Genomic DNA, 18049 nt, shown 5'->3' with positions numbered 1-18049 from the left:
TTAAGTGCCCTTGTCATTGGATGCATTTTTAATTGTTTTAATTATATCTTATTGATATGTCATAATTTTTATATAACTATGCTTTCATGAAGGGGTGTTTGGGTGATTTCTAGATTTCAACATTCTAAATAGAATATCTGAAACATCTTTGTGTGGATTACCTTTCTTCCTTTCTAAAAAATAGTTTTTTAAGGTATAACTAACTACCATACAAGTCACCCATTTAAAGTGTACAAATTAGTGGTTTTTAAAATATTAACAGAGTTGTGCAACCATCACCACAATTAATCTTGGAACATTACTCTATGAAAAGAACCCTCATACCCACTAGCAGTCATCCTAGTTCCCCCATGTCCCCAGCCTTGGGCAACCACTAAACTATTTTCTGACTCAATAGATTTGTCTGTTCTGGAAATGTCCTATGATACAACTTCCTAAAGACCATTCCATTCTGTGGTCTTTTGTGCCTGGCCTCTTTCACTTAGCATAAGTTTTCAAGTTCACCCAAGTGGTAAAATGTATCAGTATTTCATTCCTTTATGTTGCTAAATAATACTCCATTGTGTGGATATATCACATTTTGTTTATCCATTCATCAGTTGATGGACATCTGAATTGTTTACACTCTTGGCCTATTACAAATAATGCCGCTACATACATTTATGTCCAAGTTTTCATGCGGATGCATGTTTCCATATCTACTGGGTCCACTGCATTGTTTTACCCTTAATCAGGTGTTGCTTCTTTCTAGCCTCTCATTCCTAAGCTGAATTCATGATCTTCCTCCCCGCCCCAAATATGCTCCTTCTCCAAAGTACACTACTGGTTCCACCACCTACCGACTTGCACAATCCAGAAACTTAGCAGTCATCCTTTGCACCGCCCTCAGCTCTTCCATCCCACACCCTACTGCAGCCCATGCCCAGTGCAAGCAACTCAAAGAGAAGCTTTCCCCAGAGGAGGCTTTGCTGACATTCTAGAATCAATTGGGAATTAATCAGAAGCAATTCTTCGCAGACTTATACCCTCCATTTACATTTGTGGGATTTTTAGATCAATGGTTGCTCACTATTTTATCTCAAGTGCTTAGCACAGTGCCTATTTCTAGCAAGGCGATCAGCCTCTTGTGATTGGATGTGGATGACATTTCTTTTATAACATCTCCCAGATCCCAATACAAAAGTATTGCCATGGAAAATGTGTTGACTTGAACTGCTTTTCTGTCTCTTTTGAAGAATTTTTAAAAATTAAGGTATAATTTACATATAGCAAAATTCACCCTTTTGGGTGTACAGTTCTGTAAGGATTGATTGATTGATTGATTGATTGATTGATTGATTTAAAGTAGGCTCTACACCCAAAGTGGGGCATGAGCTCACACCCTGAGATGGAGTATTATGCTCTATGGACTGAGCCAGCCAGGTGCTCAGTTCTGTACGTTTTGACAAATGTCTACAGTCAGGTAAACAGTTAAGACGCAGAACATTTCACTAACCCCCAAATTTCTATGTGCCCCTTTGTGGTCAACCCTCCCCCTCCCCTGTTTCCTAGAAACCTCTGATTTGTGGGGTTTTGTCCCTATAGTTTCACCTTTTCTAGAATATCTGACAAATCCAATCATATGTTATCTAGCTTTCTGATTCTGAATCTTCTTTCACTTAGCACGATGTATTTGCACTTCACTAGTGCTGTTACGGTAGATTATTCCTTTTCATTGCTGAGCACTATTCCACTGTGTGGATGAATCCATTCCCCAATTAAAGAACATTTGGGATGTTTCCAGTTTTTGGCAATTTGAATATAGTCAGGATAAATACTTAGATACAAGTTTTTATGTGACCCAACCAGTTTATCCAATTGGTTTCAATTGGACAAATACCTAGCAATAGGATGTGGGGGTCATATGGTAACTGCATGTTTAACTTTATGAGAAATTGTCAAACTATTTTCCAAAGTGTTTGAATCATTTTGCATCTCTGCCAAGAGAGTTTGAGACTCCTGGTTGCTCTGCATCATCCCCAGTGCTTGGTATGTAAGAATTCTCACATAGTCTGGATTCCAGTCCTTTATCAGATACATGATTTGCAAGTACTTTTTTTTTTTTTTTTTTTTTTTCCCAAATGGAGGCTTGTTATTTCATTCTCTCTAAGATAGCTTTTGGGGAAAAAAGAAAAAAAAAAAAAAAAGCTTTCGAAAAGCAGAAGTTCTTAATTTGTATTAAGACCAATTTATTACTTTTTAACATTTTATGGATCATGCTTTTGGTGTCACACCAAGAACTTTTTGCCTAACTCAGGGTCATGAAAATTTTCTCCTAGAAATTTTGTATGTTTAGAGTTTTTACATTTAGGTCTTTGATCTATTTTATATCTTCTCTATCTTGTGAACTTTTCATCTGCTTTGGATCCCAAATCTAATCTATGGTTTACTCATCTATGGTGCTCTCCAGCCTTTCATCTTGTTGAGGGCAGAGATTGCATCTTCTTGGGGTTGGCAGGTGCATGATCCTGAGAGGGAGTTCTGCTTAAGCTGTGAGCCCCAGCCCCTCACATTACTCATCCTAGTCTTGCCTGATTTAATTCATGTTTATATTTTCCACAACATCAATCATCGTTTCTTTTTTTTTATTATTAATTTTATTTATTTGACAGAGAGAGCACTTGAGCACAAGCAGGGAGAGCAGCAGAGGAAGAGGGAGAAGCAGGCTCCTCGCTGAGCAGGGAGCCCTATGCAGGTGCTCCACCCCAGGACCCTGAGATCATGACCTGAGCTGAAGGCAGATGCTTAACCGACTGAGCCACCCAGGTGCCCCCAAGTATCCTGTCTCTCCCTATTCTGATAATGAATAGATGTTACTGAAACTTTAAAATGATATATTAGGATGGCTTTAGGGCTTCTTATGCTATTGAAAATTAAGGGAAATTAGCACAACTAGTAAAACAATTTCTAGTTATTCAATAAGCACTGACTGTGCACTGTACACCTACTACACACCAGACACTTGAACACCTCTGGGTGGCCAGACCTCCAGGAAGTGATTTCATGGCATGTGACCTTATAAAAGTGTGTATCCCTTTCCCCGGAAACCAGAAATACAGGATTGTATGACCAACCAAAGTGCTCTGATAGGAGGTTTTTAAAATCTGAACTATATGCAAGTAGAAAGTAGCACTGGATACAGAAACAATGTAAGACGAGGGCCAAGGTTCCAGGGCCACTTCTCACAAATAGAATCTCTGCTTTTGTCCTCCCATGGGCTTCTTTGCATGTATCTCTATGTCTTCTGCTGCCTCTTTTTAAAATTTATTTATTTTAGAGAGACAGCAAGAGAGCACGAACAGGGGAAGGGGTGAAGGGAGACATAGGGAACCGGTCACAGGACTCGATCCCTGAGCCCTGCGATCATGACCCGAGCTGAAGGCAGATGCCTAACTGTCTGAGCCACTCAGTGTCTTCTTCTTTCTGGTCTCTTGTAAAGACCCTCATTATTAGATTTAGAGGCCCCCCAAATCTAGAATGATCTGGTGTCATCTCCAGATCCTTGCCTTCATTACGTCTGCAAGGACCCTTATTCCAAATAAAGGCATATTCTGCGGTTCTGGGTGAACATATCCTTTGGTGGTTCATTATTGCAACCCACTATCGATGCTTTCATATATTAGGATTCAAAAAAAAGTAGAGGGCACCTGGCTGGCTCAGCTGGTAAAGCATGTAACTCTTCATCTCAGGGTCATGAGTTCAAGCCCTATGTCGGGGGCAGAGATTACTTAAAATAAGTAAATAAAAACAGCTGCTTTCATGTAAAATAAGAAATTGTAATCACAAGTCCTGGCTTCCTGGTTCTTACTCTCGCTCCAGCCAGGCCCTGAAGACGGTTACCAAATTTCCTTGGAGTGACTGTCTCAATAGAAAACATAAGACTGGGTTTCTTCCCACTTACCCCACTAGCCCACAATAGACTGAGGACACAGTGAACACACTGGGGGGAAAAATAAGTCATTTGATACAATAACAGGATTTCTAGGCCATTTTTCCAACACTCAGAGGTTTCTTACAGTTGTGGGCAGAGAAAGGGAGAAGAGATGCCAGGGGATTGTTTTCCCTTTCAACACCAGTGAGCCTGACTGGTTCTCTCTCATCTCAGGCTTCTTTCAATGGAGACAATCTCCTTCATCTTCTTGCAAATGAGGTGACATTTGAGCAGATTCTGATGTCATCTCTTCAGAGGGCCCGGCTCCAGGGGTGCTGTAGGACCTTGCTGGTGACTTTGTAGGAGGCCACTGGGGGCCCAAAGGCCTCTCTGCAATGGCAGACTTCCAGGCCTTGTCTGACTGTTGGTTCCATGAGTTAGGGTGACAAGGAGTGACAAAGCCTAGTGATGGATGCTCGGGTTAGTCACAGGCCACCTCTGCTCTTGACCTGAGACTATGCTGTGTGGGGGCAGGGGTTCCCAAACCAGGTGGATCATCAGAATTATATGTAAGTCTTTCCATTTTGTTCAAAGATACAGCTTCTCAGCTCTCACTCTAGAACTTATGGAATCAGGATCTCCTTATGGACTGAAGCATGAGCTTTGCAGTTAGACCTGGGCCCCACCTTCTTGGCTGCTTCCACAGGCAGCTGGTTGTATCAGGCAACCTCTGATTTGCGTAGCCAGGGTTCCCCCTCTCCCATGTCGCTGGTAGGGATCATTCATAACGCATGCGTACAAAAATGTGCATTTGGTGGAAATTATTTGATTAACGATGACTAAATATTAGCAATTTACTCTCAGTTGTCCAAAACACTTTGTTTTTATGGGGAGGACAGAAGTAATTATTCTACTCAAACAAATAAGGAAAAAAAAAAAAAACAAAAAACCAACCCCAGGAGAATCCAGCTGAGTTTTGCTCCTATCTGATGGGAAGTAACCACCATGAATATTTTCTAGCTTTCATTACGAGAGGTATGTTCCAACACAAAAGTAGGAACGAAAGGACCTACTCTTTCTGTGCCAACATCTGTCCAGTTTAGAACAAAGTGTTGTTATTCATGGCCAGGCTCCACCTTGCCGAGAGAGGCTGTATTTGTCTTTGCAAAGATGGTCCTTTTGGCAAATCATGAGAAAACCACGTGCTCACAGAGAGACCCCAGAGAGCTGTGGCAGCCTTTGGAGGAATGTGGCTTCTGGACTTGATGGGTTAGAACCTGACCCAGCCCTGGGTTTACCCTTCACAGATGAAGTGAAATAATCTACACAAAGTACAGAGCCCAATGCCTGGCGTTCCAGAGGCCCTCACCAAATGTCTGCTGCTGCCACCACCCACCCCTTCCTTATCATCTGGACTCGTGTACCCTGGAGCCAGATTCCCAAACTGTGTCTGGAAGCCGCCCAAGGCTTTGCCCTGCCTCCAGGCCCTTAGGGATGTTCTGGGAGGTTCTACCACTGAAGCATGCTAAGGGCAAAGCAGAAACTGCTTCTGCTTTGGAGTAGAGGTTTTCCTAAGCCAACTTTTCTTTTTATCTGAGGGGAAGGGCTGAGTTAAAAGACAGCTGCAGGGGTACAGCACAAGTAAATACGGAAAATCCTCTCTAGGGGCTGCCATTGTACTTAGTACAATGGCAATGGCGGGCTCAGAGAGCAGTTTTATCCAGTTGAGATTAGAAAGTAAACTCAATGTGGACATATTACCCCCTTCCTCCAGAGCCTGACTCTACAGCCCACCCCTGAGGGCTCTAGGAGTGGAAGGGGGAAGACCCTGACTTTTTGTCAGAGTCCTGGCCTACCGTGGGCGGGGTGTGGGGGGTGGGGAAGGAAATTTAGGGTGTGGAGGCAGGTTCTCAAGGACGGGGTTGGGATTCCCAGAAGTTTTGGGCACTTGTCCTCTGACCACCCTGGGCTTTCTCAAAAGCTGCCAGCTCCAAGTCCCCACCCTTCCTAGGGTTTTCCGGCCAACAATGAGCATGTCCAACAGGGCAGGGCTGGTGACACACCCAGGCAAAGCTGGCCCGCGGGGAGGGGGACCCCTCTTCCCGTGATGGGCAGGAGGGGCTGAGTAGGACTGGTGGCTTTCTGGAGCCGAGGAAATGTGCCCAAATACTGTAAGGACGGGCAGCTCAGCGTTTGCTGCCTTGGTTGTTGTGAAGTAATATAGTTAGAAAGATCTTTTCTCCAAGCAAAGTCATCTTTCATGAAAATGAGTCTCAGTTCTTCCACAGGTGGTGTTTCTTAGCATTCCTCATGTGGCTTAGGGAAATCCTCCTGACCCAGGAAATATTGGGGCCTAACAGGTTTGAAACCCCTTGGGGAGAGTGGAGCTCCGAGCTGACCCCTTTGGATGCTTCTATTTTGAGCAGCCTGCCACTTTGGCTGGACCCAGCGCCTGTGGGGGCACCTGAGCCCTTCTCTGCGTGACAGTTGCCTACATGCTGAACTTGAAATTGGGGAGTTGGGGGGTGCAGGTGGAGGGGTAATGTAAAAGCTATATGGAATCAACCACATGATACGCTTAGCTCAGGGCTGGGAAAATATAGGTCCTTATTACACGGCAGCGACTTTTTTAAATAAAAGCTTATGCTTGAGTGTTCATCTTGCATTATGTCAGGTCCTGTTCTATAGGAGGCTCACAACAACTCTTTGAGGTAGCTGTTATTACTCCTATTTTATAGAAATGAAAATTGAGGCTTAGAGAAGGTAATGCAAATTGTCAGTAGTTACATAGCTAATTATTGGTGAAGCTGGAACTCAAACCCAGACAGTTTGACCCCATAGCCTGCACTCAACTGCTGTTTAATACTTTCTGTTTTTACTATTCACTGGCACATCTTCAGAGGATCTCAATCCTAGAGTATTATTGGACAAAGAGCGGGCTGTTGTTGAAGCATATAAAAGAAATTGTGGGCTTGCTTTCATGCTGCAGTACTTATAAAAGACTGGGGGAGAAAAAGCTCAGAACAAAAACTAAAATTCTTGAATGATTTAACTATTTAAAGTAGGACCAAGAAACCCTCATTACCCAACACCACCTATTAATGTAATGCTTTCCCATGTCTGAGTACCTTGCTTCATTTGGCCTAACAACCCCAGAATGTAGCCAGACACAGGTATTCCTTCCTAATTTACTGATGAGGAGACTGAGACTCAAAGTAGATGGAGTTCTTCAAGTCTAAGCAGCTATTTACTCTTAATAAAGATTGCTGTTTCTTGAGCAATTACTATGTTCTGGGTGCTGTGCGGTGCTCAACAGTTATAATGTAGCAGCAGTCTTCTGATGGGTATTATTATTTTGTCCATTTTGCAGATGAAAAGTTGAGGCCTGGGAGGTGAAATAATTGGCCCTAAGACTTAGAGCTAGTGAAAATCCCCTCAAGCTTGCTCATAATAGCACAATGGCAGCAGTGATGGGGCTCATGGCCTAGTGAAGGGAACTGGCCAGTCTCACACAGAGAATCTCCTCTATGCAATGCACCCTGGGAGACTGAGAATGTGGGAGACTCCATCCTTGCCCCTGGAAGGTCATGGAGATGCAGAGGAAAAACAGTATAGGATTTGAAGATAGGCCTCAGTTCTGTGGCTTACTGGGTGATGATCGGGCACATTTCATTAGCTTCTGAGCTTTGGTTTCTTCACCTGTATATAGCACAGCTACAATTACCTGTCTTATAGGGCTGTCATGAGAAATATGGTTAACATAAAGTCTGGCACTCAAAAGAGACCTCACTGCAGTTCAACAGAGGAGCAGAAACACAGGCAAAGCTAGCAGTACTAGGCAATGTTTGAAAAGTGTCACACGTGATGTTCAACCATAGGCGTGCAAAGAATTTTCTGGGGCAGGTTGGGTTGGGCCCTTCAAGGCAGGCTCTTAGGGAGGGTGTGAACTCAGGCTTGTCTTTGATTTAGGGCAAATGGAGCCCTTGGGAAATTCAAATGGGTAACTCCAAAGAGCTATGGATGACCGATTTCAAATAGTCAGTGTTGCCATTACCTCCTGTCCCTGGGGCCAGATCCTCCCGCTCTCCACCTCCTTGAAGAATTAATTGGACATTGTACAGGAGAAATGCCATTGTCAAAGCTACAGAGGTGGGAGAGGGCATGGTGTGTTCTGGAAACTTGCAGTGGTTTGGGAGAGCTGGAGGGCAAGATTCAAAGGTGGGGCATTGTGGGAGGGGAAACAGTGGGTGAGGCAAGGGCCATCATGAGAGGCCCAGGACTGCCAGCCATAGGCCAGGCCAGGACTTGGCTGTGTGTGAGGGCTAACCACTGAAGTGACACAGGGAGTCAACCTTCAATAAAATGGTGATCACAGTGGCAAAAATCACAGAGAGCTCAAGATAAGGGCTGAAGGTCCACGCTGACTACGGTAACCCCCCAGAGGTGATGCAAGTGGAGAGGCCTCTCACTGGGCATTGTGACCTGTTTTCTACGCTAGCAACCTAAACGTGCCAACTGTCTGGAGTACAATCTCAGCTTCTGCCTTTGTAATGAGGGGTCCACATGGTTGCTGCTATGACTGGCCCCTGGACAGGTGTTGTGGATTGCATCTTTGTGTCCCACCGCCCTCCAAGTTTATACATTGAAATCCTAATCCCCAGTGGGATTGCATTAGGAGACAAGGATTTTGCTAATTAGATCTTGAGGATGGAGCCCTCATGATGGGATTAGAGACAGAAGAGCTTTCTCTCTCTCTCTGCCATGAGAGGACACAAATAGAAGACGACTATCTACAAACCTAAGAACATTCTCACCAGACACCAGATCTGCCAACACCTTGGTCTTAGACTTGCCCAGCCTTCAGAACCGTGAGAAATGAACATTTGCTGTTCCAGCCACCCAATCTCAGAACTCTGTTACCAGCACCCTGAACTAAGACAACAATTTTGATAGACACGGAGTGGAATGGCTGTGGTCAGAATAGGTCATCTCAAATCTAAACACATCCTTGTATTTTCTAGCAGTCCCCAAACTGTGGCAGTGAGAATAACATGTAAATCCAAAATCTAGAAGACCTTCTTCCCTTAAAGTCTGATAACACAGGGGAGGTCAAAGCTTTGAAAGACATCTTTCTACCATTGCACTGCAGCGACTTAGTAAATGGCCCATGCTCACGGTGGTTCAGAAGCTCTAGTCCTCAAAGTTCCTCAATTGTCCTCCAACTTCCTCAATTCCCCCTTCTTGTCCAGATGATGAGACTCTCACTGCTCTGTGTCACAAAAGCGAACATCAGGTAGACCAGGACACCCCAACAATTCTTTTAAATATTCTCCTTTTAGGGGTGCCTGGGTAGCTCAGTGGGTTGGGCCTCTGACGATTGATTTTGGCTCAGGTCACGATTTCAGCGTTGTGACACTGAGCTCTGTGATGGGCTCTTCGCTCAGTGGGGAGTCTGCTGAGGTTGTCTCTCCCTCTCCCCACCTCACCTCTGCTCATGCCTTCTTTTAGTCAAGTTGGTCAATACGGTCTGGATGACTGGACACACAGTCCCGGAATATACCATTGCTATTTGTTGCATTTCCCTCTCTACAGGGCCCTCTGTGTGATCAAAATGCATTCCTAAGGCTGTGGTTTGATCCTTTGGTTGTGTTCTGGTCATTTAAAGTCGGACTGTACTTCTTCAAATGGGAGAGACCTTTAAAGGAAGCAGGAGGGTGAGAAAGGAAACACGGCGTGGAGGCGTTAAGTGAATAGAATAAAGCACACAACTTTATTCACTGAGTGGTGAGTGTACAGCAGTGACGCAGAGGACAGGGCGGGGGAGCGGCGAGTGCTGCTTGCAACAGGAGCGTGGAGCAGGTCAGGACCAAAACGCACAGCAACGCGGGGCCAGCTGGCTGCCCCTGCCTCTGCACACTAGTCCGTGGTATTCAGGGCATGGACGGACACCCACTCACTTTCACGGGGGGACACAACACATCTTTAACACAGCAGTTCTTCCAAATATTCACTTTCATATTTTTGAAAGGGGCGGGAAGGAAGAACTAACTGTATGTCTTCTGACACTTGCAAAAAAATTCCATTAAATTGAACTTAAAATGAAAGGACTCCAAAGAGATATGATGCAGGATCGTCGGCAACTCACAGAAACCACACACATTTATTATTGGACGGGTCTGTACACAGAACCCAAGAGGAACATCAATATTGTGGACAATTGTTTTTTTTTCTTCCATGGGATAAGGAAACATAGGCATATACAATCACTAAGTGGCTTTCTGAATGGTAGTGGATGTAGTATTGTTTCCTGCTACCTTTGGTGAATGGGTTCAGAAAGTGGCTCATGGGATCTTCACTCTTGAGAAAGACACTTTTGGGAAGAATTTTATTTAATGATAACAATTGCCAGTCGATTACACCAACCATCAGAAAATACTGGATTTGTTTAATTTTGCTGGGTTTACAATATATTGTTTAGAAAGTTTCTTTCAACTTAACCTGACCACTTCCCCCTTCCTTTTGAGTTTGCCATAAATTAAATTCACCCGAATAAAAACACAAAAATCCATATGCAAAGTGTAGCAATCACTATCTCTTCATGGCTTCCTGGGCAGCAAATGGAAAGAGTGATTTTTAAAGCCGGAGTAAAAATTTCTCTTTCTTTCATTACAACATCATTGGCTAGTTTCCTTAATGTACATTATCACTATAAGGTGGTGTCACAGCATATCTCAAGCCTGAAGTAATCTCTTTTTCTGAATAGAACATTCTTCAAAAGGGTACACTAATGAATGAGTTGTAGGGTTTACTCACAAACGGTTTGTCAAAAGAAAATTTTAAAGATCAAGTCAAGTCAAGGCTGGCCTAGGGAGGGTAGATTAAACAGTGCCCGGTAATACAGAAGATGTGATTTATAAAAACTGAGCTTGCCTCAGAGGTCACAGAGGGGAGATTACATGGAGTTCATGTTCTTCCACCATCTTTCCTGACAGAGAGAGGGCCTGCCTGCCCCTTCAATGCGCAGAATGCTAACATCAAGCTTTTTGAAAGAATTTTTAGAAAGACCTACCTAGTCAAAAGTGGTTAATTTCATTTTTTTTAACTTGCAAAAGCATAAATATTTTATATAATCATCTGAGAAGCAATTCTTTAGAAAAAGGTGTTTGCTTTAAAGTGTAAAGAAATTAGGTGAAAGTTTTATAAACATTTCCAACAAGACTTCTCTAGGTAGAGTTGATGGACATCACCAGATTGAGAGGATGAAAGTTGCAGTGGGAGTGTGCACCGTATTACGCATTGACCCTGGCTTTTCTGTTTGAGGTTTCAGAGAACAGGCAGTTTATTCTTTAGTTGTTGAAGGAGTCACATTAAGAACATTTCATAACTAACCCAAACTGAAATGTAGATGCATAGCTGGCTGTATGAGTTCCCAAATGCTCTTTATGTCTCATCTTAAATCACACGGGAAGAATAAATGGTATCCTGGCTCTTACGGAAAAAAAAATTTAAAGGAAGCGCACTGACTTTCACGTTGTCAGAGGCCTCTTTTGCTTCATGCAGTGGTTGTGTGTGCTTAAGGAAACACAAATAAGCCCAACGCTCAAAAATGTAGCCCTTTGGGTATATACCAGGAAAATGTGCCATGTCTTGAAGTCCTTCCCCAGAGTGAATAAGCCCTGTTCATTTGACTGTGTTAACAACTGGAATTTCTATGTGCAGTGCAGACTGGGGTTCAAGCAGAGAACACTGATCTCCTGTACAGTGGCCTAGACATTTTGAGGACAAGCATGCTGAGCCCAGTTTAGAACAAAAATGGATAGGTCATTGTAGCCCATGTATTAGATTTGGCAGTTAGGAGAACCAGTTGCCTCATGACCCATCCCTCCAGCTGGAGCTTTCTGCTGGGACTGGAGTTGGGGAAGTCACTCCAACATTGTTTTCCCATGACCCTCCCCAGAGCACAGCACTACTCTGCTTGCAGACAGGACGCTACTGACATTTCCTGGAAATGCATTTTTGCACGGTATAGTTTAAATTAGCTAATACACTTGATATAGGAAGAAGCTCCTCCAACCCCCCAAGTTGGATGGAGAACTGAATTCTAAAGATATAAGAAACATAGAGTTTCATTGGTGGGAGCAGACTTTGGGTTCAGATCTTTAACTGTCATTGCAGTTGTTCTCACACTGACATTTGCTCTGCATGTGCATAGGTCATAATTATTTTTTCTTTTTTTTTTTCCATAGGTCATAATTAACCAATGAAAACACTGAGGATCTTTTATTATCCCCATAATGAAAAAATTCTCCCCACCAGCCTAGCACTAGGACCCATCTGCCATCCTCATTATTGATTATGGGAATATACTGTGGTCCCCACTCCTCATACTTTGCCAGAGCAAAGCAAGGACTGGGATACACAGGCACTGCACCGAGGCTGCTGATGCCAGAGATATCAGAGAGATGGGACAGCCGAAATATTGAATTAGAGCAAAAGGCCATGGAAGGCACCAAATAGCAAGTTGCAATCTGGGGCCTTCAAACGGAGGAGGAGCTGGTCATCTCACGTTTGCCCCATCAGAATCATTTACAAAATATGTTAGTAGGTCCAACACACACACACACACACACACACACACACACACACACATGCATGCTCCTATTTGTGAGAACAGTCCTCAAACATTCAGTGTCTAGCACTGAAAGGACAGAAGAGGCGCTTGAAAGCAATTACAGAGCTCAGTACAGCACCCAGTTGATGGAGCGTGTCCCAAGGTAGAGGTCTGCAGCACAGGTTCTGACACTATTTTTACTTGTTTTTTACCACCAAGATCAGCTACTAACTAATCCGAATCCGAATCCGAATCCGAATCCGGTGGCAGCAGGAAGAATTTCTGAGCTTTTATTAGTAGTGGCATATGAAGAGAATTTGAATGATTTCTCCTTTGGCTTTAAAATCGAATTTAAATTCCTAGGCAGAGCCCCCAGAGCACAAGAATAAACGTGAAAACTGTCCACGGGTGGAGCTGGAGACACCCTTCCTTGTCCGCCTAACTCACGTGAGTCGCAGCCAGAGGCTTCCAGGAATCATGATGGGGTCTTACACTTGAGTTTTGGTGTAATCCTAGGCTCCACTATGAATCTTGTGTTGCTGAATCTGCACACTCTGGTGTGTTGCTCTGATGTCTACATATAGCCTGATGTGAGGTCCGGGCTCTTCACTGTGCTGCTGACCTGAGCTTCATGAATCATGGAGCATGCTGGCTTCTGACACTGACACCCTTCCATGAAGGATGCCCTGTGGGGTGCAGTTTGGCCTCAATCCCGACCTCTGAGTCATGCGCACGTGTGCAAATGTTCCTTAGAAGCTGCAGCCCAGCCGGACAAACATTCAAGCAGGGATGAAATGTTAAAAGAACATGCAGACTCCCCAAACTACTCTGGGTGCATTCACTTACACACACACACACACGCGCGCGCACACACGCACACATACGCACCATGAAGTCAACAAAGCTAGGCAAGAAGGAAAGCTGAAAAGGCCAAATTAAATCAATCTAAGGCAACAGATCTTGGGGTTGCAGAGATTTCAAAAAGAAAAGCGTGCCTTTCCTTAGCCTACTACTGAAGAGACCTCAAAAAAAATCCAAAATCCATGTGGGCTGGATCAGATTCAGAGGATGCTGGGTGAGGAGCAGAGGATGCAGGGAGGAAGAACTTGCATTGGCGGGACACAGAATTTTCTTTTCCTTCTTTCTTTTTTTTTGCTAAGAGTACTGTGGCCCTAGGGGCAAAAATCATCTAAAAGCACACAACTGGAGATAATCTCTCCCTTTCCTTTCTCTCACAGCTCCTGTCCTTGCTGGGGAGGCAGAATGAAGCGTATTGTCCGAAGCAGAAAAAGAATTCAGGGAGATATTCCTTTTGTTCCTTTCCCCTCTCTTTCTCTTAATTTTTTTTTTTTTTTTAATAACAGCTAAGTAATTTGCCAACCAGGTCCTAGCAAAGAGTAGAGAAAAAGGAGCATGTTAAAAATGACTTTGGCTGCTAATCAGCCCACTTACACAGAGCCGCCCAGATCCCGGACTCTGATTCCCATCGTGCCGGGCTTCATGAGGCCAGTGAGGACAGGGGTGTGCAAAGTGGTGCGACCACATGGATATGTCCCTCAGGCTCTTCCTTCTTAGCCATGGTGCTACATAATAAATAGATTCCCACTTTGGAATTATTACAACTGCTTTTTTCCATGCGGCATCCTAAGGGCACTTGCTGGCTCTTACCCATACAGTCAACACTATTGTTAGACAACAGTTAAAGGAAATGAAGGAAGTAGCTCCTGTTGTGTACATAAGGTGATGTAAAAAGGTCACGTGTGAACACTACTGTCGAGTGTGGGGAACACAGAAATTTCTACCCCGTTGTTGCTTGGCAAGTGTTGCCGATGGCTGGCCCCATATTTGGCTTATGGGTGTTTTAATCGGCTTTCCCATTTTGTTGTTGTTGAGGGACAATAGTTTGCAAATTCTCCAATCAGGTTTGGGCCTTAACACAACATCCTATGTGTCACCGCCATGTCAGTCCTTTTTCTAACTGCTGTCTACGCGGGGGACTTAGAAGAGTTTCGCTTTCTTCTTCATGTCGTTGCGTCTCCAAAGAGGTAACTTGTCAAATTCCTGTATGGACATTCCAAAGATTTCCCGAAACACTTCTGGGGCTAGGTGGCGCTGTAGTGGGAGAAAGAACAGTGGTCAGTTCTACTGGCCACATGGATGGCCTTGAGACTTGCTCTGGAGTCTACAAGTGATCATCTTGAAGAGCAGGGTAGAATGATGGCAGAGGAGTTTACCTTTGAGAATGGTTAGCAGGTGCTTGACCAACTGACTCCTTACCTGGTTGGCCCAGGCGAGGCACCTTCCCCAGCAGACAAAAGAGCTGCCAGAGGATTAATGATTATTGTAACACACTGCATGGTGATGGGACATAGAAAGGTTATTCATTATGCTGGAGGCAGTTCCATTTCAGGTCCTTGGGATGTTGAGGAGATGCAGGGAAAATGGGCCATAGCAGTCAGAAAGCCAGAGAGAGACTTCCAGAGTAGTGTCCCTCCTAAAAAGTTCCCTTAGGACAGTAGAGCCTTTATTCCCTGTGCCAGACTGACTTCACATACAAAGGTAGAGCCTCATGTCAGGGGAAAGTAATGATTCTTTATAAGACTGGTAGCCTGAGTTTTTCTTAATTAAAATCACTCATATGGAAAAGTATGATCCGCCTTGCATGTCTTGGATATGTGCACCCAGATAACCCTTCGGCAAGCAATGTGGAAACAGCCAAGAGGGAAACTGGTCCAGGGCAAACCTCTTTACTGAGCACTTCCTTCCCTCTCTCGAAGATCTCATCCCAGGCTCTGGGATATCTGAAGAGGCTGGGGATTCCATTCTACAATCCCAGCCATAATTACAGCAACATCAAGTTTCCACAGAAGACAGCTAAAATCATACTGTGTCTCTTGGCTCATCTTTTGGGCTTTACTACACATTTAGGCTGATCTCTTTAAGTGTATATTATTCAGGTTTCAATCCCAAGTTATCTTAGTTCTACCTGCCACATGAGGTTGATTCTTTTCTTTTTCTTTCTTTTGTTTTATTTTTTTGCCCTCATTGAAACACTTCTTAGGGGAAAGTTGGGGGAAATGCACAGGTATCTACAGTTGGGACTGGTTGGTTAATCAGTTTACCTCCAGCCTGGTTCTGTCCACGTCTCTTAGGATTTTGTTGCGCCCTCTGTTGGTCACCATCAGCATTTCATATGGAAATATCTGAGGAGCAAAGAGAAAACAGTTTTTTTTTTTTAGAACACTGCTGTCCGTTTTATTAACAAGCTGAATCTACCTAAAATCTAGTACTCCCAAGATAGAGCATCTAAGACATTATAATTACGGTATCTGAGTGATGGATGATCCTTCCATATCCAGCGGACAGGGACCAGTTCTTTTTTTTTTTTAATTTTTATTTATTTATGATAGTCAGAGAGAGAGAGAGAGAGAGAGGCAGAGACACAGGCAGAGGGAGAAGCAGGCTCCACGCACTGGGAGCCTGACGTGGGACTCGATCCCGGGTCTCCAGGATCGCGCCCTGGGCCAAAGGCAGGCGCCAAACCGCTGCGCCACCCAGGGATCCCCAGGGACCAGTTCTTATACATTTTCTCAACTCACCATGTCTCATGTAGCACTGTGCCTTTGGAGGGCTTTGTTGAGTGAAAGAATACAAACTTATTATGTCTTGGTGGTAAAGGTAAAAATTAGAAGAGAAATGATAGGAACATGGTTTATATGGCCAGGGTACCTCTACAGGGTTCAACAATCTTGTTCCATGACTGGCTCATGATTTCATGGAACCAGGCAGACCCAGAAACAGTGTTCTGTTGGAGGACATTGAAATAAGCCCCAGTTATGGTCACTAGGAAGCACAGCCTTGGACACCTCTGAAGTTTCAGGATGGTCTGGAGCTAGGGTAACCAGCCATCCTAGCTTGCCCAGGACTGAGGAGGTTTCCAGAATGCTAGACTTTCAATGCTAACACTGGGCAAGTCCTGGGCAAATGGGACGTCTTGGGCACCCTATTTGGAGTGGTCTGCATCTGCCCCACTTAGCACTGGGTATGCCTTGAGGTGCTCATGGCAGGGACAAACGGAGTACGAAGCTCATAGGAGAGGCGTGCTGGTACCTCACTGTGAACACACAGCAGCATATCCCATGAGGGCTTAAGCCTCTTGACTCCGTGTGACAAAACCAGTGGGGTGTCCAGATACTTTGTGACATGGCTCGTGTAATGTCTCAGCCTGGAAGCTAATGGACCTTAACACTGAGCATGGTGAAAAGAGAGAAAACCAAATCTTTTCAGGGTTGTGCCTGCTTTACTGTCCCCATGTGAGAGCAGAGATGGCTGCACTTGCCTTTGGTTCCAACATGTTGGGCATGGACACCCCTCGATCCATTCTTGCCCCAGACATGTGGCCATCTGGGAGAGTCTGCAAGAGAAAAGCTGGTTTAAGGAGGAGCACACAGTGGCATGGGGAGCTGAGGGGTAACTCTGTGACCTCCCAGAATTCCCTGCTTAGGCCTCAAATCCTCACTGTTTTGTCGATGTGTCATCTTAATCACCATAAATTTTTCAAAATGAGAGCCTTGCTGCATAAAAGCAGGAACACTGGGAATACTGTTCTAAATTGTTTTATTTTACTCTTCGTTTTCTTGTATTTTTTTTTCCTTTTCTCATTCTCCACCATAATTTTTACAAGGTTTAGGGTCTAGGAAAAAAGGAATGGTACCAAAGCAGCTCTTTCCTATTGACCTATTGTTGTTTCTTTTCATTTGGGACCATAGGAAAGAGGGGAGGACCAAAAGTACTGAGCAGTTATGACTCAAAGGAAAAGCTATATTTGAGGAGACCCTTGATGTTGGTCTACCTCTACCCCAGAGAGGACTCTCTGAGGCCAGAGCAAGAGTCCCCTGATGCCTAAAGGGGATGTCACATCCCTGAGGCCTGCAGGGCCAGCTTGATGTTGGCACCCAGCATGCCCGATCCTCATGGCTCCTCACACCTATGGACTAATGAACCAGAATGATCCACCCAAATAAGGATCTTCTCAAAAGAAACCCTTCCCTGTAGCAGCAACCCATGTCTGCATTGGACAATGGCTGTTTTGCTGGTGTGGCCAACTGGAGAGAGACAGTGTTCCATACCTGGTAGTCTAGAAAGGAAAGAAAAAGAAAATATCAGAAGGGAAAGATCATAGAAAGACATGGAAACATTAATATTAGTATTGTTAATATTAATATACCATGTCCTATTGCGATTCTCCAGACACTCTCCAATGCACCATGTTCTTCTTTCTGCTGGAGTCTCTGTACACACTACCCACCTGGCTCCCTAAAGCCAGGAAATGCCTGCCCCACTTTAAGTGATCAGTTAAAACACCCTTTCCTCATGCAGCTTTCCCCCCACATCTTGAGGGTGTTTCTGCCTTCTTCTCACCCCAACCTGTCCCAGTCTCAGTCAATCATGTGCATTTTTGACAGTAGGGCTGCGTCTAGCGCACTGTAACTCCAGATACCTATCGAATTGAGTGCTCTGCACATGGC

At 44.4% G+C, this 18049-nt stretch overlaps 1 protein-coding gene across 22 annotated transcripts in view; it reads right to left on the bottom strand.

The window, feature by feature from the left end:
- Positions 1 to 13758: 13758 nt before the first annotated feature.
- Positions 13759 to 18049, bottom strand: part of ABLIM1 (actin binding LIM protein 1) — a 284940-nt gene continuing 280649 nt past the window's right edge. For 17 of the 22 annotated variants that reach the window (XR_012020544.1, XR_012020549.1, XR_012020546.1 and 14 more), the window contains 3 exons: positions 16861 to 16935; positions 15644 to 15724; positions 13759 to 14633 (listed from right to left, as the gene is read on the bottom strand). Coding sequence is in view for 4 of the 22 variants with exons in the window: in XM_072805191.1 (XP_072661292.1) it covers positions 14520 to 14633; positions 15644 to 15724; positions 16861 to 16949 (284 nt within the window). In the remaining 18 variants the exon portion in view is untranslated. Of the gene's footprint in view, positions 14634 to 15643; positions 15725 to 16860; positions 17659 to 18049 lie in introns of all 22 variants that reach the window. The other 5 variants (XM_072805191.1, XM_072805190.1, XM_072805192.1 and 2 more) reach the window with 2 other exon arrangements.

Source organism: Canis lupus, chromosome 29 (genome assembly GCF_048164855.1).
Source record: "Canis lupus baileyi chromosome 29, mCanLup2.hap1, whole genome shotgun sequence".
In the NCBI taxonomy this organism is placed as follows: domain Eukaryota; kingdom Metazoa; phylum Chordata; class Mammalia; order Carnivora; family Canidae; genus Canis; species Canis lupus.
The sequence above is the reverse complement of the archived record's forward strand: the minus strand, read 5'-3'. Positions and strand labels throughout refer to the sequence as shown.